The sequence below is a fragment of the Synchiropus splendidus genome, chromosome 18, assembly GCF_027744825.2.
Source record: "Synchiropus splendidus isolate RoL2022-P1 chromosome 18, RoL_Sspl_1.0, whole genome shotgun sequence".
NCBI lineage: Eukaryota > Metazoa > Chordata > Actinopteri > Syngnathiformes > Callionymidae > Synchiropus > Synchiropus splendidus.
In genome coordinates this window covers 10,173,402-10,200,418 of record NC_071351.1, presented here as the reverse complement: position 1 = coordinate 10,200,418, position 27,017 = coordinate 10,173,402, and the positions used below count along the sequence as shown (strand labels likewise).

At 43.5% G+C, this 27,017-nt stretch overlaps 1 protein-coding gene across 4 annotated transcripts in view; it reads right to left on the bottom strand.

Moving 5' to 3' along the window:
- The window catches only part of LOC128750114 (TOX high mobility group box family member 2-like), a 60,693-nt gene that overhangs the window by 10,539 nt on the left and 23,137 nt on the right, over positions 1-27,017 (bottom strand). For 2 of the 4 annotated variants that reach the window (XM_053850328.1, XM_053850329.1), the window contains exons 2-4: positions 26,096-26,188; positions 20,866-20,925; positions 9,384-9,635 (exon numbers count right to left, since the gene is read on the bottom strand). In XM_053850328.1, the coding sequence (XP_053706303.1) occupies positions 9,384-9,635; positions 20,866-20,925; positions 26,096-26,188 (405 nt within the window). The remainder of the gene's footprint in view (positions 1-9,383; positions 9,636-20,865; positions 20,926-26,095; positions 26,189-27,017) is intronic. The other 2 variants (XM_053850330.1, XM_053850331.1) reach the window with 2 other exon arrangements.

Here is a 27,017-nt window from a genome sequence, read left to right as displayed (position 1 = left end):
GAGAGCCAGAACACTGATGTTGGTGGCGGACTGGAGAGCGGTGCAGCTTCACACAGCTGTTAGGGGTTTATAAATAGATAAATGGTGCAGCCAGAATACTGTCATCTCAAGATGCTGCGTATCATTCGTAGTAGTTCTCAGAGCTGAGACGCAGCCAAGACTGGGTAGTTCCACCAAACTCAACTTGAAACGTTATTCTTATTCTTATCATGAGTGACTCCACATTCGCTGTCCAGCAGAAAGGAGCCGGTTACTTTACAAGCTTGTTCAGAATGGCCGATTAAAACATTGTCCTTCTCATCTGGAAGCCACTCCCCGTCAGACGGCCACCTGCAAGCAATGACTGCATGTCAAAGTCGCAGCCACTCATCGAGGGAAGCTGCAGCCTGAAAGTGCAGACTAAAGTGTATAAATAAAAAGATGTTATTGAGTCATCTAGAAACGTTTATATATGCAGTTTTACGTTTACGTTTATATATTATATCTCGCTCAGGGCTGGCCAACCAGACCAGAAAAGAGCCACATCCTCCAGATATGTAAGGCTGTAAACCTCACTTGAACAGCTGGTCACGTGACTTAGCGGCAATATAGCGGTTAAAGCACATCCCTATGTGTCACAAGGTTGTTGGTTCGCATCCGGCGTATGCCTCTTGTGCACGTATTTTCAAAATTCATACATTTTACCGTGGTCGTCCTTGAAACATCAAGCGGCGTAGATAGAAATGTGTGCGCCGTTTGTCTTCGTATATAGATTTTTTTACGTGGCTCATGTAACCAATAACGTCGCCCTGGTCTGTGTGTGTGAGCGACGCTGCAGACTGGAGCGTCTCATCTTCGCTTCACTGAATTAAACAGACTTTACAACGATCAGCAATGAATAATAGGATGCCATACCTTTAGTTTCGGGAATGACAAAGGTGGAACTTAGTCAGGACGCTCCAGGTCTTAGGACCGCCACTCACATTGGCATTGAACCTGCTCCAAGCCGGCTTGAAGGTTTGTTGTTTATGTTTCAAAGTTAAACGCACATCAAAGTCTTTCATTTCGCCGGAATAGCTCTTACTTTTTCATCTTATTTCCTGTATAAACGATCATCTCAACAGCAACTTGACCAAAATCTCAGCCAGTTCTGAGGCTCACTTGGTGAATTGAGCCGCGTGAAACTGGGGAAAGAGCTGTGGGTTGGCCAGGCCTGCTGAAGTGTTTTGTGATTCCATTTGAGGTGAAACATTAGAATATGATGGGAGAAAAATACCTGTAGCTTGGGTCCTTAAATAAAGGCGCGTGAGAGGTGACCTAATAACCCTGGCTGGGGAACGTCTCGGGACCCTCAGTCGCCTCCTTCTAATCCGATCTCACCTGCAGACGATGAAGACGACTGACAGCGGCGAGGAGCTCCTCAGTGGGAGCCGCCAACCGGCGCCGGACCCACTTAATCACGGTAAATTGCGGCGCGGAGGCCCGTGTATTTGGTAATGTGCGGGAAAACAGTGGCAAGTGAGAGCTAATTAGATTAACGGCGGTTTAACGAGCCGGCGGAGGGGCCCCCGCAGATTGGATTTTAATAAATAGTGGCAAAAAGCATCTGCTCCACACTTCCTGGCTCTGCTGGAATCCTAATTGGCCCCAGCGGGTTGTTGCAGCTCCGACCGAGGAAGGAAAAAGCCGCTCCTCCTCCATCCAGGTAGAAGCCAAACAGGCCTTCGTGATCACACTCCTTCACCTGAGCCCAAGTCATCTGCATGTTTACAACGCAGGAAGGAGACTCGGTTTGTTTTTGTGGCGCAGCAATAGAGAGGAAAACAATTAATCGAAGATGAATGAGCCGGCGCAGCAGGGTTATTTCCATAGCAACAGCCTGAGGGGACAACTTGAACCCTTTAATGTGAGCTGGTGATGTCTCTCGGTAAACATCTGCGCAGCAGGGGGAGGGAAGCCAATGAGGGAGCCTGGCAACAGAGGCATCACAGGGCAGCAACCTCCTGGTATCAATCGAACTTTCCATTATCTGCTGCTGAAAGGGACCAAAAGTGGTCCTGAAATACCATATTAGCTCCAGACCTCACTCCGCCGACGGTTGGGAAGGCAGGTGGTGTAATGAGAGGAATAGATTCAGCCCTTGTCACCAGGCATTTTAGATCAAATATCATATAAATGTGTGATGAAAAAAAAAAAAAAAAACTTGTGAAAGATTTCAAATAAAAAAGCGGATTAATGCTGGAAATACTGAGGTGAGAATAGAAAGTCAAAATAATACCTCATTTATGATTGACAATATAAAGCCAATCACTATTTCAGATGAAAAATAGTCGGAATTAAGATTAAAATTAAAAACTTGGATATGGAAACCTGAAGCTTTGCGACAATTTATGTTTTTAATAAAAAAGTTATTTATATATAAGCTGTCGACATTCAAAACTGAGAAACAAGACGTGGATGTTTTTTGTGTGGAATATAACTTGAATAATATAGGTTTATTAAGAAACTAAAATAATTTTTAAACAATAAAAAATGCCCTGCAATATAGCATTGAACAGAGTGGATTAATTTTTAAGTTATTTTAAAGTCTGTTTCTGAAACTAGCAACGTAAAGACATTAAATAAATGACTAAATAAAATCAACAAAAAAATATATATATAAATATATATAATATAAAGTGGAGTATAAAGAGAAAATGCCCAAAACAAGAACTTGACAGCAGAAGAAACGTTATCAGACAAAATTTTCCATCATTCATCACAGCAAAAAGGTGACAGTATAAAGCCAATCATTATTTCAGATGAAAAATAGTCAGAATTAAGATTCAAATGTAAAACTTGAGACTGCCTTATGAGATTGATAGGCAGTACTGACACTCAGTTATGACTTATACATTCATAAATCTCTGATAAAAAGTACAAAAACTTCCCCTCAGAGGGAATCCCTGCATTGAATGAGTCATATGATCAAAATATGAGATAATATATAGATATATATTGAGATGAAAGTAGAGCCCCACGTGTTTCCACAGTGCCTAAAGCAGCTGACCTCATCACCAAGACTGAACACAAACACAAATTCCGGCACTTCATTGTGTCCAAACGGAGATTTGCAAAGTTTTTCTTTTCCGAGTCACTGGGTCGAGAGCGCAGCCGGCATTCTGGGGAAAACCTCGACGGCTCCTTGGCGAGAGTAATGGCTGCTGCGCTGTGCTGTTGTAGAATCACCGAGCGGTTAATTGAAACAAATGACTCTAATAATGGGACATTATCCCCACAGGCTGACTCTGTGGCGCCTAATTAGCATTGGTGGCGAGAAGGATGAGTCACTGCGCTGATCCCTCAAAGGCAGCGCGTGAGGACACCCTTACCCCCCCGCCAGTGGGCGGGCAGGGATTCTGCCGCTTACAGAGCAGGGAGGATGTTGGGGTTCCTCAAAACAAGCGCGGGGAATGTAAACATGTTGTGTTGCTGTGCTCCCAGTCGCTTCGGGTCGTGGAGGCAGCAGTCTGAGCAGGGATACCCTGGCCCCACACACCTACTCCAGCTCTTCTGGGGGGATCCCGAGGCATTCCCAGGCCACTCGTGAGACATCGTCCCTCCAACGTGTCCTGGGTCTTCCTCAGGGCCTCTTCCCAGTGGAGCATGCCCAGAACACCTCTCTAGGGAGGCGACCAGGAGGCACCCGAAGATGCCCGAGCCACCTCAGCTGACTTCTCTCGATGTGGAGGAGCGGCACTTTTTTACTCAAAGCATTTTTATCCCACAATTTCAAGCTTTGTCTTGAATCTCATGAATTTAACATATAGTTTTCACTCACAATTTAGTTCCTCAAACTCATAGTTAACTTGATCTGAAGCTAAGATAAAGCACTGTTTAGCCTGTAGCCATGAGCGCTGCTGTTATCGATCACTCCACTGTACCTTTCTGGACTGCTGTGCATTAGAATTAAAACTCCAGAGGCACGTTTATACTGAATTCTTCGCACCTTATGAATCTATGAATCAAGCGTCCATTTGAATATTCATTAGCGATAAGAGTCGCCGGAGGTTATTTGAATTAGCGCCATGAATATTCACGAGAGCGCGTTTGTTTGTAATGCTCCTTCCTGCTCTTCATTACCTCGTTCGGAAAACAAAGCTTTACTTTTCAAAGAGCCACTTTCTCTCAGGAAGCCAATTGTCTTGGCGCTGTAAATGAAAATCGGGGCGTCGCTCCAATTATCTCCCTGTCATTTCCAGCGACAGCACAAGGCACGCGGTTCGCCAGCCTCGCGGAGAGGAGCACCGAAGGGCATCTGTCTTTTTGGTGGAATGAAAAGACACAACAGCAAATATTTCAACTGTTACAAAAAGTGATTTATCTGGGAATGTCAGTGCGATGTCACATCTATCCCGGAGAAAGGCAGCGGAGCACGCAGGTCATATGAGATATGTCTAAAACCCATGAAAATAAAGATTGCTGTTTCAATTTTGAAGAAACACGAGTAATCCAAGTGCAGCAGGCATGTGAGCCACACTGCACTTTTCTTTTTTATCATCCTTTGGACGGAGCTTGTTTCTGGCAGGATGGCTATTCCACACGCCGAAACCTGAAGCTCCGCGACAATTAATCTTTTCAATAAAAAAAATCTTTATATACAAGTTGTCGACATTCAAAACTGAGAAACGAGACGTGGATGTTTTTTTTGTGGAATATAACTCGAATAATATAGGTTTATTATGCAACTAAAAGAATTTTTAAATGATAAAAAAAAAGTCCTGCAACAGAGCACTGAACAGAGAGGATTTATTTTTAAGTTATTTTTAAGTCTAACTAGCAATGTAGAGAGAGTAAATAAATGAATAATTGATATAAATAAAAACATATATGTAATAATAATATAAAGTGGAGCAGTGCAGAAAGTGGAGAAAATACCCAAAACAAGAACTTGACAGCAGAATAAATTTTATCAGACAAAATTTACAAAGTTAAAAAAAGAAAACATTTCACCGTTGTGAATCATCACTGCAAAAAGGTGAAATAGGAAGAAAAAAACTGTTTAAACAGAGACAAAAAAAACACTAGAAAAGTTTACTATAAATGCAATCTAAAGTACCCGCTGTAATGTAGCATTTTGATGTCTATGACAGAAGCAAAACCTAACATTGCTAAAAGCTGCGAGCCACTTCTCCAGTCGTATTTTGCTTTCTAACTTTATGTTCCGTCTGTATATCAAATCTATGGACGCCTGGAATGACTCAGCAGTTTCACAGCTGTGACCTTTCCTATTGCTTCATTGGTGTATTCACGCCGTCGATGAACAGAACTGTCAATACAGCTTTTATGTCAGCGCTTTAAATTGTTTTTCACTCGGTCGTCTTTGTCCTAAATGCCAAGTGAGGCAAAAATAAATCTCCTGTCACAGATTAAATGAAGTCAACTGAAATCAAGCTCACGTAACCTTGCAGAAATCAGCCTCTCTGACGAAGAGCCATCCTGAAAAGACCACACACACACACACCCCGCATGCTGTGGTACTTTTTCTGATACACCATACCATTTTCATTTCTTTACACAGCTGACCTATTTACGTACCGCTACCTAAAACCCCTGTATGGTCGAGTGGACATCTGTCTGGGCTCTTCCAGAGACCATTTGTCGTGGTTCAAAATCTGAACAGATTTGTTTTTGCAGTTAAGACTATGTCTTTAAATTGCTTCATGTGATACAATTGTAGAAGAACCCTGCAGTGAAGTTGAATTATACCAAGTGCTGACGGGCCACATGTATTTTACACATTCAGAAGTTCTTCAACCGGAGTGCGATGTCGCACCTCTCTCATCAGGAGGCTGCACGAATGGACCCAGCCGCTCGACAAAGCCCGACCAGGGAACTCTGTGATGTCAACTGGCAGCTGTTTTTTTGGCAGCCGGGGCTTTCCCCTCCCTAACTAGGCTCATTACTCCAGTAATGAGACGGGGGCTGGTGCTCTGTTTCAATATTTAAACGCCCTGGCGCCCCCCAAAGCACTGTGTCGGGCCTGTTCCACAAACTCCTCCTCGACCCCTCATTACAGTCTGTCCCTCCTTCGCTGTTTTTTTTTCTCTTTTCAAAGCAAAAGCAGCTTGCTGGTGTCTCCCCGAGCTGAAGCTGCAGCCAGACCTGAGTGATCAGGGGGCTTGTTCGACACGAGACCCCGGAGTGCCACCTCTTCCCGCCTGGCAGATATACTGACGGCAAGAGATGAGACAGGGATTCTCCCACAGCAGCATGTTTCCTTTCAGGAAACCCAGACATCTAAGAACTTCACCCTGTCGCTCCGTTTCGAGGTCTTTGGGGGGAAAATTCTTCACTGAACTGGCGGTCAACTGGACAGTTGGTCCCCTATCTTTGTTCCCTTTTAAACTTTAGTTAGCAACATCTTAGTACTGGGCTTACAGATTCATTTCAACCATATGGTACAGCCACTTTCATCATGACTTTCTGGGCCTTCTTTTGATAGTCAGAGTAAAAAAGTACTAAGAGAGCACAAACCTCCACCAAGCAGCTTCAGTCCACCCCAAAACATTGACAAAGAAGATTCAAATCACTCCCAGAATTTAATAATTTGTTCCTTGTCCCATTTCATGTTCTGAAAAAAAACGAACTTTTCAAGTTATTTTGTACACAGTGAAACATAACCTCCTTTGCGCAGGTAATAAGCAGCACTGGCAATTGAAACATCAGCAGGTCTTTAACTCAAGAGCTCAATTTCACTCAACGGTGGTGCGTTTAAAAAAAAAAAAGAGAAATGAGAGTATAGATTTGGTTCTGCGCGATGATGTCGGTCAGTGTGAGCGCTCCGGATCCTGTAATGATTTAACAGTGTTTGCTGGAGGATCAATGTGCGCCGAAAAAGAGAATCCCAAAGCAGGGAGAAGTTTACAGAGCTTTAGCCTCGGGCTAAATGTTGTACAAAACCCGGCAACAACATCTCTGGAGATGAAGCGTATCTGTTGCTCCAGCTGAGCTTGTTCTTGTAGGAGGTTTATGCGCGCACTGAAGGAGAGCGTTTTATTGAAGAGAAATATATCCTTAAGGTAAAGCTGTTGACTTTTTATTTGCCTCTTCACTGGTGCTGAAAGGCTCACTCTCTTTTTCAAACCATCTCTTCCAGTCACTGCGACGATTTAAAGACTTCATTTGAGAGCAAGACGCTATTACTGGCAGACATGAACGCAATCTCGCTTATTATTCAGTTATCAGCATGAAATTAAGGTTAATTGACTTTGAGCGAGGAAACAACTCTAATGGAAACAAAATGAAAACCTCCAATTGCCTAAAAATATTTCTCAATATCCAGCCTACTTTCCTTTTCCTCTGCCGCAGAAATAAGCTTCTCTTTTCCCCAGAGATAATAAATGAATTGAACCCCCCTCACCCCCTCCCCGCTACCTCCCCCTTCTTTCTTATCGGTCATCTATTTTTCCAGAGTAAGCTATTACTTGCAGTGGTTGCTAGGCAACAAGAAATATTAATAGCGACTATTATTAGCCAGGCTCTGCCAGAGTAGTACTAAAATGTGAAAGTGGGAAACATGAATGTGTTACATAAATCTCTGGACCTTTCACGGTGTGTGCGAGTCTCTGTTTGTGCCGTGATTTATGGCAACGGCGGTTCATTTATGAGAAAAGGGGGTGTGAAATAAGAAAATGGAACATTACCCTGAAGGGCTATTTGAAAATAAATAATTGCAAAGGTGAAACAAAAGCGCTTTTAAGATCCGACAGTCCCTCTTTGTTCCGTTTCAAAACATCCCAGAGGGCGCACCAAAGAAACACAAAGCAAGGAAAAATCAGAAGAAACACAACAGGGATCTTAAAAGAGGAAAAATATTGTAAACATTTAAATGATAACAGCTAGAAAAAAAATCATCCTGTGCTTTTATTTTGAAGAGAAACTTTAAACTATACCTGGTGTTAATGGCCACTAAAGTGACTTTGTATATTTGGCTCTAAAGTTGCTGCTAAAAGTAGACTGTTAAAGGCTTTTATTATGGTTTTATTACCACTTGCTCTGCTGCTCATTTACCAATGATAGACCCGCACTAATGGCTACATTCAAAAACAAACTGTTGATTGGCCATAAGTTTGTTGGTTTTATGAGAAATGTGCATTTTATTTGACTTGAAAAAAACATAAAAAAATATGATCAACTTTCAGTTGAGAAGACTATGGTGCTGACAACGCTGTCAGTCCACTTTGACATCTTCATCATTCCTAAAATCGTCATGAGTAGGTATGAACCTGAAGGTTTCTTTCATCGGCGGCCTCAGCTACCACCCACCATTAAAAAAAAAAAAAAGAATCTCAGCCTGCAACTTATGCAGTTTGATTCTGAAAATCACATAAGACCTGATTAACGGAGGATAAATGCCACGGATGCTCACATTAAAGCATAAATATTCATGAGGAGGGGGTAGACAGAGGGAGAAACAGGGAGAGAAAAGTAATATTTATGTCAGATGAAAGTATATGACGCTGAATAATTAACGCTGTGGATCATCTATAATTCATCCGCTTCGATTCTGTGATTAAAGCGTTTGAATGTGTTCGGGTGGGGCGTTTACATGTTCACAGTGGAGCATGTTTAGCACAAGAAAGAGATATTTTACTGGAGGAAGCGGAGGTCCTCGGCTTCTTCATGAAAAGAGAAAGTCGCTGACAAGGGATACCCCCGCACCCTGCTGCTTGGCCCCGCACCCCCCCCAATCCTCTGCTGATGCTAACAAATGCAACTGAGAGCTTCTCTCGCTCTCTGTTCACTTCTCGACATGAAATCTTTTGAGTTAAGCACTTGAATAGATGTTGGAAAAAGCTTGCTGCGCTCCGACACTGTGTCTGCTTGCGATGACAAATGCAACGACTCCTCTGCGCTAGGTTGTTGAGCACATTCCACCATATACATACATACATCATGGGTTACCCACCGACCTGTCGAGGGTGTATTCCTGCCTTTCACCTTAAGACCGATGGGATAGGCTCCAGCACCCTCCTGAACAAGTCACCAGTCCATCGCAGGGCACACACACCATTCACACACACTTTAGAGTGTCCAACTAACCTCGTGAGCACGTCTTTGGACTGTGGGAGGAAACCAGAGAACAGCCGGGGAGAACATGCAAACTCCATGCAGAAACGCCACTTCTCTAACCCGGCACTCTGCAAGGCGAGAGTACTAACCACTAGACCTCACATGCCACCAAAACTAACCATTAAAAACTCCTTACTAGCCACACTCCGCAGTCAAGCTGGTTTGATAAGACAGAACTGGATGATCCAGCCATAATGAAAGCTGAGGAAACTCCAGTACCCATCCAGAAGGCTTTCACACAACTCATGCAGTCAGAAAGATAGTGGAAGTGGTGGTGGTGGGGTACTTACTGAGTGCATGGGCCCTGAGAGGAGGTGGGAGTCCTGGCCCAGCATGTTGGACATCATGAGGGCAGGCAGTTCCGGGTAGGAGTAGCTGTTGAGCAGGCCGTTGTGAGGCAGGGAGTGGAAGGGGTAGCCGGCTTCATGTTCCATCAGGTGCAGCAGGGAGGGGTCGGCGTGGTTGGGGGGCGTGATGGGGGGGATCTCGTAGTCCTCGTCACCAGCTCCGCCGCTGCCACCTCGACCCTGACTGGAGTAGCTCTGCGAGGGACACAGAAAAAAAAAAAAACAGTCAACAAAGTGCTTTGTACCTTTGGTGATGGTCATGTATAGCACAGAACATATACGGTACACGACTTGTCATTTAGGAATGCCATAAAAGAGTATATTATTGTGCTGTAAGGTACAGAGTCGCATATTATTGGACAGAGTACAGCACAATTTAGCGTTCATGCTGGTGACAATCCTCCACTTCACACCAGCTCTTGGTGCCAATTGCTTTTTAATGTCACACGTTGCCATGGAGCTGAGGTTTTCAGCAGATTGGTACGGAAATAACATTAATGTGTGACAAGTGTCACCATATAGACGGGCACAGATAACCACACCTTTGTCTCAAAACAAGAATAACGCCATGCAGAAATGAACAAACAACAATGGCAGATAAATGCTGCTTAAACACTGCAGGACAGGAGTCTTTACACACGTGACAGTCAAGAGACATTCAGCACAAACCTAAAGAGCAAATTAATTATGAGTTTGACAGGCTTTTCCCGCTTCAAAAATCTTGACAGCTACAAAGAAAAAAACACTGCTCAGCCTTTTAAAGTCTAGTGAATCACTGTGAGGAGGAAGGTTTGACAGCTTTAAGTGTTAATTGGATAATCTTGTAATTAAAATGCCAATCAAACAGGAACAAAACTCTTATTTTGCAGCGCCAGAGATGAGGACTTCATCGAAGTAACTGTCGAGTAATGATGGACTAAACCAGCCTCAAGTCACACATCTATATATATATAGTTCCTGGTCCACTGATCACACTGATGCACAAGACAGGTGGCAGCTAGGATGAGAACAACAACAACAAACATGGAGGAATCCCTGAACAAAAGCAAACAAAAGCAGTTTGCTTTTGTTCAGGGATGTTTTTCGCTACACAATGGACAGGGTTTCCACAACTCTGAATGTATTTGAAATTCTTATAAAATTGAAATTCTTATACAAATATTTTCAGGACATTAAAAGAGCTTTACTTTAAATAAGGTGATATAAAAACACGTGATTTATTGTGCTATTGTCAAACTGATGCAAAATAAACAATATTTTGTGTTTTAAATGTATGTATCATTTGATTCAGTAATATACCAAATTCATTCAAATAGAAAAATGTGCCTTCTTCAGGCAAATATTCTTCAATGCAATTGAGATAAATAAATCACAAATTCTCTCATGAACTAGATTTTTTTTTTTTTAATCGAATCCCACTCCTAATATATACAGTTTATATTTAGATTTTGAGCTTAGCCAGGATTGATCATGTGATCACCTGTGGATCACAGCTTATCAAAAAGAACTCTCGTGATGCAGAATAACAGGGAGAAATACAGCAGTGGCCTCTCAAAAACAAAGCCAGAGTATTCCCCGGTGAATAAAAAGCAATTTTGTCAGCGGCAATCTGATGGCAACACTCCTTCATAATGACTGAAGAAAATTAATCATCACAAATAATATTCCGGTGTCAGCCATTCAAGAGCTTTTTAATAGAATTTTTATTATTCATGTCTCGTGGCGCACATCAGCCACTCCGTTCTGCAACATTTCAGAAATCAATTCAATATCATCTCGCTGGAGCCGTCATCCCGCCTGCCAGCGCAGCCATTCATCTTACAAACAAATACTTTTAGTAAACAAATGGCAAGAAACGTTGGCATGAAGAGAGTGGCGGAGGCTTGAAGACGGGATGAAAGTCTCCTCCGCATTATGTGAGAGACAGTAATGAAAGAGAAAATGTTCTAACTATCAGCTTTTTCTGCGCATAACTGTCGCTCTTTTAACATGACGCTTGCTAAGAAATATCACCAGTGACAACTGCGACTCCCAAATGTCGGTTTTCTTCTCATGATCACGCTTGTTGTCGTGTTTTACCAATTGTCACCAGGCAGGATGCGAGTCAATAAAAACACATCAGAAAACGTGTTTACAACCTTCAATGAGGTAAAACTAAGAAAACCATGACTGAATAACATTAGTCTTCTCTGTTATTACAAGGAGGATTATTACTATCTTAAGAAAATTATCACTTCAATCATGCCACAAAAACATCACATGAACCTTGTGAGTCAAGTCAAGGCTCGTGGGCCAAATATGGCCCTCCAAGACATTTTATGCGGCCCACATGAGCTACAATACATACAGCTTGGATCAAATTGAAAACTAGTTGAAAGCGTTAGCATCACATGTTGACCCCATGACTGAAGACTAGGGTTCAAGAGTTGCCCTGAGACGAGAGACGCTGGTGAGTGGATACTACTAAGGTCAAGAATTAGGCAACAACAAAAAAAGTGAAAATGTATCTAAGCAAAGACGCAGAAGTAAACTGTCAGTCATCAAACACTGACATGGGATTCTGTTTTCCCTACTTTTTCCAACGTCATTCACGACTTCAATAAATGATTTTTTTGGGGGGTTTTCGGCTTGATCTGTTTCAAACTTTGACCCCTTGTGGGCTCGAGTTTGACACCTCTGACCGACAACCACGACTCTCCAGGCACATTTAACACCATTCAGCCAAGCTCTTTAAACCCCTGATGTGACCACGATCAGGACAGTTTGTCGAACAAAAGCCCTAGTGAACAATCATAGGCGAGTCATTGGAGATGATTGTGTGACTCATTGATCTGCCAGTGGCAGAGTTAGTGTCGTCGCTGTTATTTCATACACTTCCTGTGCCATGGATGAAAGACAACTGTTGTCACAAGCGTGTTGCGAGATTTAAATGCTGTTGGAGGCAATTTTACGGCTGCGCCTTGAATCTCTTTTTCTCATATTTACAGCTTCTTCTGATGCCCTTGAGGATAAGACGTGGAACAAGGACATCACAAGTTTAATATTTTCCAACATAAATAAATAATTCATAGACACACTGTCTTTCTGGACTGATGAAAGGAGGGGGTAAAAAAATGAGGTCAGAATTGCACAACAAATGCTGCTCTCGACCTCTCCAGAGGTGAAATTTAAACAAATCTGTCACTTTTCTGGACAAGGATGTCGCTGGAGACCTTTAAAGTGCCGACATATCAATTCTCTTCTGATTTGCTTCATGAAACATAAACAGGATGATGGGGGCTGTTTGATGCGACTCGGTCTTTGAGGTCGTCTATAGATGAGAGCGATGCTGTTTGACAGATTATATTTATATTTAAAAGAAGCACATGACGCCAAATGTGTATCTTGAAAATTGAATCTATGATCTCACATACGATTTTGTCAGCAAATAATTCCTTATTCTAGATTCAGCACTGAAGTCTCACTGCCCACTCCTTGCTTTCCTCTCGCTCCCTTTGTTAAAATTCTGTGCTTTAGTGTCAATGCATGAAGCAGCTGAAGCCAAAGTCTCCTCCATGCCAGTTGCCGCACTGCTGAGATGAAGCCATTAACTCACTGATGAAGTACTTTCAGACCTATGAGGTGGTTAGTGTTGACGGCTCATTTGGGAGCCACGAGTCCGAGTTCCGCAGTGGCTCGCCAGAGAGTTCACGCGGCACGTGATTGACGTCTTCACATCATGGCGAAGCGTACAGCGTCCCGTGAAAAGTCAAGCGGCCATATGCTTCTTGGTGGCTGAAAGGAGGGTGCGGCGGCATTGCACCAACAAACAACAGCTGGCCCCGCATAAATAAATGACCTGAGGTCCACATGGCAATGGTAAATCTTTACAACATCTTATGGGGACTTTTAAAATTCACCTTCACCGATCAAACCAAAAGACATGCATCACATACAGATGAAACTCTGACTTCAGGAGCTACACCATTTGTGTAAGTGCTTGTTTATTTGCATTCTCAAAAGTTGTGATGCCACATTGAGTTTTTGTGCTTTATTCTTAGTTACAGCTGGGTAGCTTTTTTGCTATTACATCGTGCTGCAGCCTCTCAGTAACTGGTGTTGCTGGGCCACATCGGCTGTGATGCCTTATATTTTGGACTGATAGACAGGATCAAAATGAAGTGTGCAGCTAGAAAAGGGGAGTATAAGTGGGTCTGCAGAGTGGCATGGGGTCACAGCTAGTTCTGTCGCGAAAGGACAGAAGGGCCTTGGTGGGCTGCAGCCAATCGGAGAGTGCTAACCTCTTCTGTGTGCCGCCACACACCAGCAATTCTCCCAAATGTCACATCAGAATGGATCTCATTTAGGTGGGTAGAAAGGACCCAACTCACCATTGCATATACTGCATATACTGTTCGCTGAGATGCATCTAAAACAGCTGAGATGAACCAGATCGTGAGCATGGAATAGATCAGGACCCAAAAACATGAAGAAGCCAGATCTAAGAATGAATCATTACTGACAACACTCCCAGTTCCATTCATCTGACTTGGGGAAAGTCTCTACAACAGTCAAACAATCAATGCTCATGACAAATAGGAGGGTAACTATCACAATACCAGACCAAAAAGATCAGCAACATGTATGTAAGTACACACAACAGTGACACAATTAAAAACCTCAGCAAGAGCTTTTTAAAATTTTTTTCTAAAAATGTCTAAAAATTTGTTTAAAATGATCCCCAAAAGGAGCTTGAACTCCATCCAGTAGTCACTAAAAGACGAAACAGTCCTTGTAATGATGTAATGATCACAGTTATGCAGTGGTCATAAAGACGTGCAACAATTATACAAGGAAAGGATGAGTCACGACAAAGACCCGACAGTCACAAGACACTGAAAAACCTGCAACGGTCACTAAAAAGGTGATGAAGAAGAAAAATAAACCCAACATAATATGTGATTTGAACACAAATATTACTGAGAAAAAACCACAACATGCTGAAGAGGCAGGCTTATAACTAAAAATAAAAAAGAAATTTAGAAAATTTCCAAATGTATCACAACAAATACTAAGAAGGAACCAGCAGCAACTACGACAAATAGAATCCACAAAAAGACTAAATTGTCAATTAGTCGAGGATTTAACACAAATATTTATCCACAGTGCCCTAATCTTGTTGACATATTTGTTAAAACCTGAATTTCCCTCCGGCTAACTGCAGTGTTTGTCCTTCATTAAAAAACATAAATAAGCAAAATATCGAGCATCGTACTCACTCATGCCCCCCGGGGGAACAAGGAAGCCCCGGTAATCAGGCACGGTACAATAGCTCGCCCATAATCCCCTTTATTTTTATTTTCATGATGTCACTCTCTTTAAACCGCTCGCTTCATGAGGAGAGGAGGAAGGAGAGAGGGAGGGGTGAAAACAAACGATGTGGATCCCTCATTGTTCTTTCTCTCTGCCCTCATTCCAGTCGGGGTAATAAGAGAACATTGTGATTTACTGTCAGCGGAGCGCGGGAGAGAATCCAGTGCAGCAGTGGCCATTAAAATAGATTTAACTTCCCGCAGCATTAGGCCAGATGTCTACACTTCTATTATATTTCAATCAGCCGTGACCTTGCTCTCCATATGATGAGGGAGATCAGAGTGAGAAGACACACAGAAAAGCAGCAGAAATATCAAACTACTTAGTGCAGCTAAATCCCTTGACTCCATCCTGCTGCATGACGAGGGAGAGGCCCGGCCCGAAATAGAGCCACGGCTTCAATCAAACTCTCTTAAAAGAGTGTATGAATCATTGAGTGCTCTCCTGCTGCTCGTAACTTGCCGTTGCACAAGAGACTTTGCTTTTCTGTTGGCTTTGCATTTGAGGGGGGTGAGGAGTGTGGGGGTCAAGGTAAACTTGAGTTTTCAACTTTAATGAACAAGTTTGCTTGCCAGACTGAAAGAATACTGAAGGTTGAGACTCAGAAAACCCATCGCTCTACTCCGAGTCTCAGACGGATGGACAATTCAATATGACTTAATTCAACAAACCCACAGACTCAACACAGCTTTAACAATGGCTTAACAGTACTACGCAGACTGTCTGCAGTTACAGAGCAAGTCATCTCTTCTTGTTATAGTATTCATAATGCATTCCTCATTGTGCAGCATGGCCCCATCCATCTCTCCATCCAGTTCAGCTCCATTAAAAAAAAGCGGAGCAAAGGTCAGCGCTTGTTCTATTTCTGAGGCTGATGGTAATTGGACTTATTGGCTGACATGGATTGACCTACATAAAGAACAAGCCCGGTTACAACGTACAATCCCCGCTAGCACGGGTGTGGAACTTCCTCTGATGTTCCTCCAGCTCTGTTTTTCCAGATATCGATGCCCCCACCGCTGGTTTGGAAAACTGTTTTTAGCCTGAACTCATGATACCAGTATGATACGCTCTCTTGAAATTTAAATAAACGCCTCACAGTGTTGCGTCTCCACTTCCGTCTCTCGACCTTGCCGACGGCTGCGCGCAGCCTCAAAGACGTGGCGAGAAGTGTGTTGGCGTTTTTCAGTTTTTCATTTTCTTATGCATCGTCTCATTTGTCCCTCTTGCTTTTCTTGCAGGGTGAAAAAAAAAAAAAAAAAAAAACGCTAAACATTTACACAAGTGGGGGCTGGAGTGGTGGTACAATGGTGCAACAGTGAGTCACCATTAAGTAACCCGAGCGTTTTCACATCAGCATCGCCCACATAGGGTGTGTGGTGCCAGGGTGTACTGAGGTGTCTGACTAAGAGAGAAACAAGAGAAAGAGAGTGAAGATGGAGGGGAAGAACATCAGCTGGTTACACCAGGAGCACATCTGGAGTAACATAACAAACCCTTGAATGGAGGCTTGAATTTATAAAGCTCACAAAGTGATGTTCCGTACTGAGGTAGGACAATGTGGCATTGAAAATAGCTGGTCAGTTCTAAGCTCCACAAAAACAAATGGTATTGTTACTCACATTCTAATGTCACGAACGCTGTCACTTTATGTCCGCAACTCACTCACTCACTCACGTCGCGACCAATCAGAGTTTTCACTGACAAATGCATCAACAAGGTGAAGAATTAATTCCACAGGTCGACATTTCAGCCTCTTCGATCCGCCATATTTAGACTAGCTTTAGCCCCTCAGCTGACTGACCTACTTTTTTAACGCAACATTGTCGCTTAGGTGGCTGGAAACCCGCGACAACGGTCTCTTTCAGACGTGACTTCTTAGGTAGCCAGAGCTGCCATTGCTGCTGCAACAGGAGCACATTGATTTAAGCTCGAGGACTCACATGTCACTATCAAGTATAACAATGACATTGTCAGTGTGTGGAGCTGTCGCGTCACCTATCATTGTCAGGAACAGCTCATCCTGATTCTTTCGAGGGTTTCGCGTCTCAGGGCAAAAAACACGACACTGAATCTAACCTGGAGACACTTGCTGACTGAAGCAAAATTTTGTCAAATTTCATTTAGCTAAAAAAAAGTTGTGAAACGGAAGAAAAAAGAAACAGGAAGGCGAGGAAGCGCTTTCAACAAATGAGCTCTAATCTCAAACATCAACCACTGTTCTTTTGTAGCAGGCCAAATCGATAAAGACAGCGAGACACCTGCGAGTCGAACACACAGACGTGCTGAAACTTGCTGCTTCTCCGAAAACAGTGAAAAAAAAAAACAGCCGCTCTGCTTCCTCTGCTGATCACAGACACAAAGCAACAAGTGCAACGGCCGAGTGGAAAAAGCCCTTTTCTCCAGAAGGCTCTTTTCTCAACCAGATGTTTCTGTAAATATTGTTTCCCGTCTCTCATTTTCTTTCCCCTGTCGAACATGAATCCACCATCCGGGCTGATTACAGGGTGAAGGGAGGCAGAAAAAGCTTAAAAATACCCGTCTGCATAAACACTCTGTGCCGATATGAATCCACAGTTATTGTCCACTGTGCTAATTTAGATCTTGTGTGGGCGTGGGTGAGTTCGGTTTACCATCTAGTTATTTAAGCGCTGCAGAAATAAACTCATCGGCATTATCTGACGGTGATAATAAGAGATGTTCAGAGGGAGAGAAACCTAGCCTGCTTCACCAGCAACCTTAAGCAAACTGGGGAACTTAAACTAGAACATGAGGAACATATAACACCAAAACACACTGATTCTTATTGTGTATTACCAGAATATTATGTATTATATGATGATATAATGTGCTTGTCTGAGTATACTTTACCGATTTTATTTTTATTTTTGTTTCTAGAGTGACTCCAGTGGCACATTGTCTGGTTCATTATTTCATAAATCATATTTTAGTAAGTTACTGTTGCTGTTGTTCATGTGAAACTCAGCCAGCATATAGCATCACAGCACTAGTTCAGCATTGTAATACTCAACAAAAAGAATAAATTTATCGTTGTTATCAATCTGATCTGCTGCAGCTTGCAATGTAAAGGAATTATTAGCATATTTTATTGTGAAATTTAGAGTCATAACAGCTAGTTTCTTTCCCATCCCACCAGATAAACCATGCTGTCTCAGACGGAATCACCACGGTGACACATGATCTGAATTCGTTCACCGACGTCCTGCTCCAGTTGGAAGCGCTCAGTGATCTCCTCCGACTGGTTTCATAAAAGCAGTTTAATTTTCTAAAATGGACAAAGTATCCCTCTAATATCTGTGTGTGTGGGCACGTATAAACAACGCCAATCAAACAAAACGGTCCGCCCACACTCTTGGACTGAGCGCTGATGAGCCAAATGGAAAACATCAATACCATCAGAGAGCCCATATGTGCGGCTCTTGTTGAAGCCTTGAGCAACATCTTGTTTGAATGAAGAGATTGTGTCTGAGTATACTGTACGCGGCCTCTTTAAATATGTTCATGATTAGTGGTTTCTGTCTTTTTTTTTCCCCAACAAAAGCCCAGAGATGTTATGTGTAACGTAATCTCCCGGCTGTGTCAAACCACTAGCTGGGTGCGTTTGCTGTGGAAGACCCCAGACATGCAAACAAAAGAGCCTCTGTTCTGGCTCCGTGCTCTGTTTTTAAAGACTCACATCAGGTTCTACAGACTACAGACGACATCGCAACCACATCAGTGTCTTGTTATTTCAAATATTAAAGCCAATTTTGGGGGCACATTCAACAGCATAGAATGATGTCGTCACTGCTTCCACCCATGCATTTATCGTCATTTTCCCCTCACTCATGAACCTGATTTACTTGGACAGTCGACAGAAATCCAAGCACAAGCGGCAGAGAATGTCAGAGCTGGATTTATAGACAGGAATTGCTGTGCGGTGTTGCACTTCCTACAGCCCCGCCCACCCTCTTAAACAAGAGACTAAAAATATTCATTCATCTACCACATTTTGCTTGCTCCATTTATGGGAGCCTATACGTGACCTATAGGATGACAGGCGCCCGGGACAGGTCCAGCAAAGAGTACACTCAAACACACACACGACAAATAGTTAGAGTTAAAAATGTCGAAACTATTTATGTCGAAAAGCTGGGGACTGTGATAAGTTGTCGAAAAAAAAATGACAAAAGCAAGAAGCAGAGCTAACTATAAATGAAATGAGAGTGAAAGTTCTTTTCACAGGCTCTTGTGATGACATCATCAAGAGCGCTAAACATCCGCCAGAATGTTAATTTGAACAAATTAAAACAGCAAAAGTGAAGAAGGCGCGAGTCAACCTCTTATCCAAGTGACTGATGCTTTAAATTAAAATTCTCCAAAAGTTCTGAGCCTCACATCCTGCCTCTTCCAAATTGCAAATTAAATCTGGCGTATTAAAGGATTGGAAGCCAAACAGTGGAGTGTGTGTTTGGGGAGGAGACTGAGAACTGGTGTGTAAGCTTCTATTTGACACCGCTGACAGAGCATCAGCTGCAAGTGAAATGTTTTGAAAAGCCCAAATTGCCTTATCCACTAAGAAGCTATTTGTTGACACGGTGCTGGAGCGGTCGGGGGACGGAGGGGCGGGCACTGATGATTGACGCATGGCTGCTGCGGCAAAGACACTACAAAGCCGGACATTTATCCCAATTAACACGCAGCTATGTTAGTGTAGGGCCAGACATAATTAGGGCAGCGCTGAGAATGTGGCGATGGATTCCGCGTCTGTGATGTGAACTATAAGTAGACAATAAGCTGTTAAAGCTCCCACTCGACCTCTCATTATAGTGGCACAATCCCAAACATCAAAGGCAAAGGCAACCTCATGGCTCTAGGGTGACGCTTGGTGTGTGTGATTTTATGGGCGTACATGCATGTCTGCCAAGTTTATGTGCACACTTTGGTTTTTCAATCTTCGCAAAAACCAATTTACGGCGGGTGAGCACAGTTTGGGAAAAATTCTGGATGAATTCACATGTGTTTGAAGGGGTTAAAATTACACTCTGGTACAAAGGACCCTGTGGATTGTCAGACCCTTTTGATGGAGCTGTATGATCAAGTTCTGCACGTTCCAACGTTAAAAGGTCAGTAGTTTCTGGCTGGCTTTAATTGTTAACTGATGTTCACCTGGGATGTGTGTGTTATAGAAAGATGTAGTCTGTATGACTGAAATGCAATGTGACGCTACAGTTATGAGCCATTTTCAGAAAGTATGTTGCCCTACTTTAAGCCCAGGAGAACTCTGGGTAGTGATTTAAAAAGGGGTGTAGCAATTATTCCTCTCTTAAGCAGAACATCACTGGACAGTCTGCAGCGACAACGCAGATTAAAGACTGTTTAAATTTCTTGCTACAAAGCAAAAAGATCGCTGTTTGGATGAAGCAGATGATCGTGTGATTACATCCTGGAAATCCTGATCGCTGGATGAGATTTGTTGCACTCCAGCGATGATAACATTTTAATTCCTCATAAGCCAAAGTGTTGTTTTAACCTTTAACCTCAGCGGAGCGTTCGACAGATTCTCAGAGTGAATATACGTACATATATATACATCAACATGGAAGGGATTAGAACCATCAGCAGTCAAGAGTGCTGCATGTGCTACAGGTCCAGGTCTGGAGCGACAGTCAGGCGGGCGCGGCGCCGAGCGCTCGCAGCTGCTGCACAGCAACACATGGCAGCACATATGGCAGATTTGGGGAGTCAAGATTTGTTGATCCAGCAGTGAGGTCTTCGTGTTGTGACAAAACGCAGCGGGGTGGACCCACCTCCTCAATTAGGGCTTGCACACACACACACACACACACACACAGACATTCTCTCAAGTTAATACGTGGCCTCTTGAGCTACACACAGGCGTATACATTGTGGGTAAGTATTCTTTATGAAGCAAGCTTGTGTCTACGATTTGGAGAGGTTTCCGTGTACAAACAATCCCGACATCACCTCATTTTGCCTTGGATAAACATCGAGTAAAACCACACCACACAACGCCGTCTGTGTTTGGTCATGCAGGTGGAGACTTCCTTACCTGGTTTGGTGTCCGAAATTCTTGGTTATTGTCATTCATGTACATGTTGTCACCATCAAACTGTGGGAGGAAGAGAAACAGAAGATGACGGTTCATGACTGAGGCTGTTTAGAGGAGCACTTTCAGAGTCAGGGAGGCTGTGTGGCGCGCTCTTCCAGACCCTGGAGTGTGAGACTAATGACTTTGTCACTTTGGTTAAACCTCGCGGTGGCATGGCAGCGTGGGTAATTACAGTTCGTTAGCAGGCCGGTAATTAAGCGCCATGAACACAGTGACAAAAGGAGGAGAGACAGAGTCAGTCCCCGTCGGGCGTGTGGTGTGTGTGAGCAGCTCTGTTGATGTGCAGCGCGGCAAAGGTTGTGTCTTCAATGAGGAGGTAATCAGCGGTTGAAAGATCACTTGCTGCAGGTGCCAAACCAGAGGGTGACACAGGGGTCAGGACTCGTGCAACAACCCGTGACCCCTGACGGCTAAAGGTGCTGGGAAATCACACCGGGTCAGCAGTTACGCCGCGTGCTACACGCCGGCTCTGATGTCAGGCTCCACAGAAAGATAAATCCCTCAAGAATTCCATGACCAAACATGCTACAGCGCGTTGACAACTGAGAATGGCTGTCTGACCTAATACATTGAAATACAAACTAGAGTGAACTCATGCTGTGGAATAGATGTGACTGAATGTGGGAAAACTTTGAGTCAGGGACATTTTAGAAGGAAGAGGAAGAGCAGCTACATTTTATTGACACCATTTAAAATCACAGACTTTTGTGTGTGAGCACAAATCACAAACATTATTTGAAAAAAAAAGTATATATATATATATATATATATATATATATATATATATATATATATATATATATATATATATATATACATGCCAGATAATTCGCAATAAAATCTCATTTATGGTTTGACATGGTGTTGAAAAGTTTGCTTCTGATCCAGGCTGGTGTTTTTCCCCACATACATTCCTTCTCACACATAAATCAGAACCCGCCGACTGACGCTCTCCGTTTAGCTCAAGCAGAAATGAGAATCAGGTCCATAAACAGCTCAGCAACTGAAGTGTCGAGGTGATGGAAGATTGTTAAACGCCTTTGAGTCCCAGTGGGTTTATTCATCGCAGGAAGGAACCCGATTGGGCCAAGTTTTTGTATCTGTTGACTGAGGTCAGTCTTTGTTACGTCGTAGCACAGAAGTCTCGGAAGCAGATGATCAAACCAGACAGTGTTTTGTGTCGAGAGTCTTTGAAGTGAATATACGGGAGGCACTGTTTCATTTAGGGAGGTCTTCTTTGTGAGGAGGAAAAACCTCCTGAAGGCTTGAGTGATGAACTGGATTCGAGCGAGCGCAAATTGGATCAGAAGAGATACTTGCTTTAAAACAATACGCACGTGCTAATGGACGGAAATGGGTCGGAACTCCTGCGGCGCGTGGAGGGGGGGATCTAATATCAGGGAAAAGTATGCAGAGGAGCCTATAAGTGGAGAGCACGGGGGAACGTGTGTCTGCCCTGAGGCGATGCTCCGTTAGCTCTGCGCTCAAGGGTTCAGATTATGAAAATTCACTTGGTTATTCAAGTGATTAGATTCAAACACAATGCAGATAAATCAAGTCGATCATGCGGAGGACTGCTACAGACATTCCAGTTGATGAAATAAAAGACTGATCTGCCTGGTTTTGCACATTTACACTTGTATTTTTCTGTGGAAGAACAGGGCTTTTGTGATGCTTCATGATAAAAACCTGGGTTGAATTTAGACCTCAGACTCTTGGGTTTCCTCAGCAAAATACTGAGCCAGGCTCATCCAACAATGACCAGTCGTAGCCAGAACAAAACCTCCAATGCCTACTTTATTTCTAGCGCACAACATTCGTATTCAAGCACCCTGACAGGGCGTCTTCATCACGTCAGCCATTTTGTTCTCCAACATGGCTGCACATATGTAAAGCTCTTTCCCTCTTCCTATAGTCGCTCCCTTCTAAAATGACCTGGGACTCCACACAATCAGCCACTACTGCTGCAGATGCAGTCCTCTCTCTTCTCTGGCCGCTCGTCTGTTTCATGCTCTCTCCTCATCACCTGCCTCTTCATCTCCCCTTCCACCCATCTTCCCCTTCCTCCTTGACATCACTTTCTCATCGTCAGTCTAATTGGGCATTCTGCCTGAGACAAGGGCCTCATTATACAGTAATTACACACATGTTGTTTTCGGCAAACATCTCTATTTGAATTGCTTTGCATGGTAATTGTTCAGACGGGACCGCTGCTCGCCATGTATCCCTCCGTGACACACGTGACGCTCACGCAGACGAATAAAAAGAAGAGAGAAAGTGAGCAGGAGGGGGTGTGTGAGCGGAGAATAATAATAATAGGTTGTGGAAGAGAAGAGAGACAAATGGAGAACTAAAGAATGAGCACATGAAAGAGAACAAGGAGAATGGAGGCAACGCTGAGGCGGTAAATTGAGAAAGACAATAAATAAATGACAAAGAAAGGGGAAAATGAGGTGGAAAGATGAAGGGAATAAAAAAAGAGAATCAGTAAATGAGGAGAAAGTAAAAAGGCAGCGGAGAGATGCAGAAGTAGGTCATGCCTCGCAATCATCGACAGCGCTGAGCTTTTCAAAAATAATGAAGCTGCAAGGTGGAAATAATGCTAACTAGCACGTTCAGGGAAAACGCAACGAAAAGTCCGACACTGCCGTGCCCTCTTTCAACCAGGAGAGATTGTTTTGATTGATGGGCATTTTACTGAAGCTGCTCGTGAAGCCAGGAAGGGGAGGGAGGTATCACCGTAACAGCTTCCGACTTTACCCAAGTCAATGTCAACTTGGATGTTGACCATGTCTGCTTCAGATGCATTTGTTTTCCACTTTGTTTTTCGGCTTCTTTTCACCAACTTCACCAGTTTTCTGGACATCACTTCATGGAACTAAGTGAGCCTGAGAAACAACCACAGTTCAGAGCAACAACAAGGTAGCATCCATGGTGTTGCAGGGAAAGTCTGACACGGGTGACTTTAAAAGCTGTGTCGATGCACAAGGTCTCTAAAAATAATTCTCTCACCGAGCGGAATTAATAAGGCCCTGAACAGTACACAGCTATTCTGTGAAGAGAGAGGTGAGGTGTGTGTGTTGGGAGGGGGGTCCTCATGCAATATGCATGTCTATTTGAGCACCCTCCCTCTTCATCTCTCTCTTTTTTTTTTACATCTCCTACACTTCTCTGTTCAATTAAGCTGGAGGAGCGCACGCTGAGACAACGTGGCCCCTGAATTTGCCCAACTCCACAGTCCTAGAAGAGAAAAGGACGGAATATAAAAAAAAATGAATCAAAGAAAGAGAATGTGTTTTGAGGGATGAAAGAGCAGAGGAAGTATAGTAACGCTCACCACGCCCGGGCAAACAATGACTATGAGACGCGCACACACACAAACACAGCACCCATAAAGAGCACAGCCTGTGGCCATGGTGACACACTGTTGTTGTCAGATAAGGGGAACAGGGCCTCTTCCTGGGTGTGTGAGTCTGATGCCGCATTCAAACACACTGACACACACTGGCAGCTCCTGCAATACCGGGGTCGCACACACCGACATCTCCCGCCGACTCAGCTTTATTTTCGCATGCAACATCACCAACAAGCCGCTTCTCTGATACTGTTCCTAAACCTGACGAAAGTTTGAGTGGAAAAAACTGAACTTGGAATATGGAAGAAACAACCAACAATAACAATTGAGAGTGGAAACCTCAACCAAGCAGCTTCAGTCCAACCTGAACACAATCTCCAAATGAACTTGAAAGTATCCTTCAAAACAAAAAAGAAAAATTCCAGGATCCAGGTGGTGATTCAGACCACTCCCAAAATGGTTCCTGAAAATTTCAAGTTCTTGAGAAACCAAGGCCATCGATAACATAGCCTCCATGGTGGAGGTAAAAACAGGAAAAAATTACATCTTGATGAATGGAAAAAAAATATTGGAATCATTTAAAACTAAAATACAATTGAAAAATGAGATATGGATGAAGGCTTTCGAGTGTGCATGTGTTTTATTTCCATTACTGACTTCATTAGAATCCTGAGCTGAATAAGACAAACAGCAGGTCTAATCTGGGAAGCTGTGTGCAAACGTCCTTGAACAAGCCAGTCGGACTGTTCTGCTGGTGCCCACAGAGGAAACCATCACACATATCATACACCACAGCAGCAGTCCAATCTGACAATAAAGGCCACCCTATTATTGTACACACTGGACCCTGAACTTTGCAATGGAACACTACTACACTATACTAATACAAGTATTCTACACTATCATCCACTGTTCTATATTTATATACAACACACATTTTGTAGGACTATCCAGTTCTAGCTACTTTACTGCTACATAACCTGCACATATTGCTGTCACAAAAACACTTCACTGTCAGACTCCAAAACTACAGACGACAAATGAATAAAAGCTGAAGTAAACTACTGTGCTGTACGCATGACTATGCACTAGTGTGTTGCATTTCTATATTTTAAAGGCATTTAGTAGTAATAACGCAGTAGTCACAGTCAAACTTGTGTCGAATGACAGTCCAGCTGTGAAGTCGGACAGTCGATTAGCAAGCGTGGTTGATGATGCTATATTTAAACTTCTCTGGAGTCAAGAGCTCTCGTGCTTGAGTGCAACACGTGCGACCGTTCGTCCTCAGTGTCAGTGAGGTTTCTGCAGCAACCACTTTTTAACCAACTGGAGTTAACTGAAGCAAACACAGAGACTGTCATTTCGACAATTGGTTCTTTCTCACCACAGCATCAGATAGCTGCAGCTGTAGGAGGAGGGTGGGGGGGGAAGTCAGGTTTCCTGTCGCATATAATTGGTGATCTTCCTGTGATCTGCTGCTTGAGCTCTCTACATGACGGAGAAGAGCAGAAGATGAAGAAATGGCAAAACCTCTGAGTGCCCTGGTTCCATTGTGAACCCCGCCAACACCATCAATTGTCTCCTTTGTTGGTGCTAACACACACTTTTGAGTTGTTAGCATGGAAAAGAGACGCAACGTGAGAAACGGCGAAACCAAACCAGAAATTACTGAACACTGATTCCTACTAGGTTCTCGAGACTTTCTTGATACTGACTTAATCGAGCTAAGCTCTTTGGGTGAGGACCACCAACTTTATGTTGCGGTGCTCAAAGGAAGAAACCAACATGACTGTCATCTTAGTTGCCAAGTCTCACCACGGCACTGGGCACTCTCTTCCTAAAGGGGTTGATGCCTGCTGAGGGGGCTGAGTGGAACCTCACCCCTCGTTCGCCCACACTGTACCGGGCCTGTGGTGAGAGAGACAGACAGCAGAGAAGACAAAAGTGGGGAAGGAAGCGAGACGGTGGGGCTTTAGTTTGGGCATTTGCAAAGGAACATGTCAAGCACCCCCCCCCACAAATCAGGGACACACATTTGGACCCCCAGCCTCATGCTGACTCCCCTGCTCCCAGCTGACGCGTGCGGGAAGAGGAGGAGTAATGACTTGATTCTTACACGGTGACTCGACACCAGAATGGAGGTTAATGAGCTGACATCCCCTCCACCCCCGAAACACGCCTCCTCCCCGAAGCCCCCCTGCCTCCTTCTCTCACACTGACAAGCACAAATACAAGCTGCATGAAGGCGCACATGCAAGGATCCGGCAGCTGGAGGAGTATCATGGGGCGACGAGTGAATTTACACCATCTCCACTTCCCATCCAATTACAGTTATTAAAGAACGGCAGATTCAGGAGCATGTTCATCATTGGAGTCTTCGCTTGATGGATAAAACCTTTTAATATTCCTCAGACACTAAAACAGCTGCTTGTGTAATCCATGATAAAGAAAAATTGAGCAAAAAAATGTTGATAAAATATAAAAGGGACCCACAGAGTGTGGACAGAGATACACCGAGCAGTTTTATTTACACTAAGATTTTCCAGATGTTTGTCAGCTCATCTGCAAACATCAGCAGCTTTGACAGCTGGCTCGCAATTATACAAAAAAAGAAGGGCAGAGGGACAAGCACAGACCCTTGGGGGTTTACTGCCACGATAGTTTCCACTTCCTTTCCAACTACAGCTCAAATCAACAACAATAGTGTCACTACATGATCCATACTGTCCCAACTGTT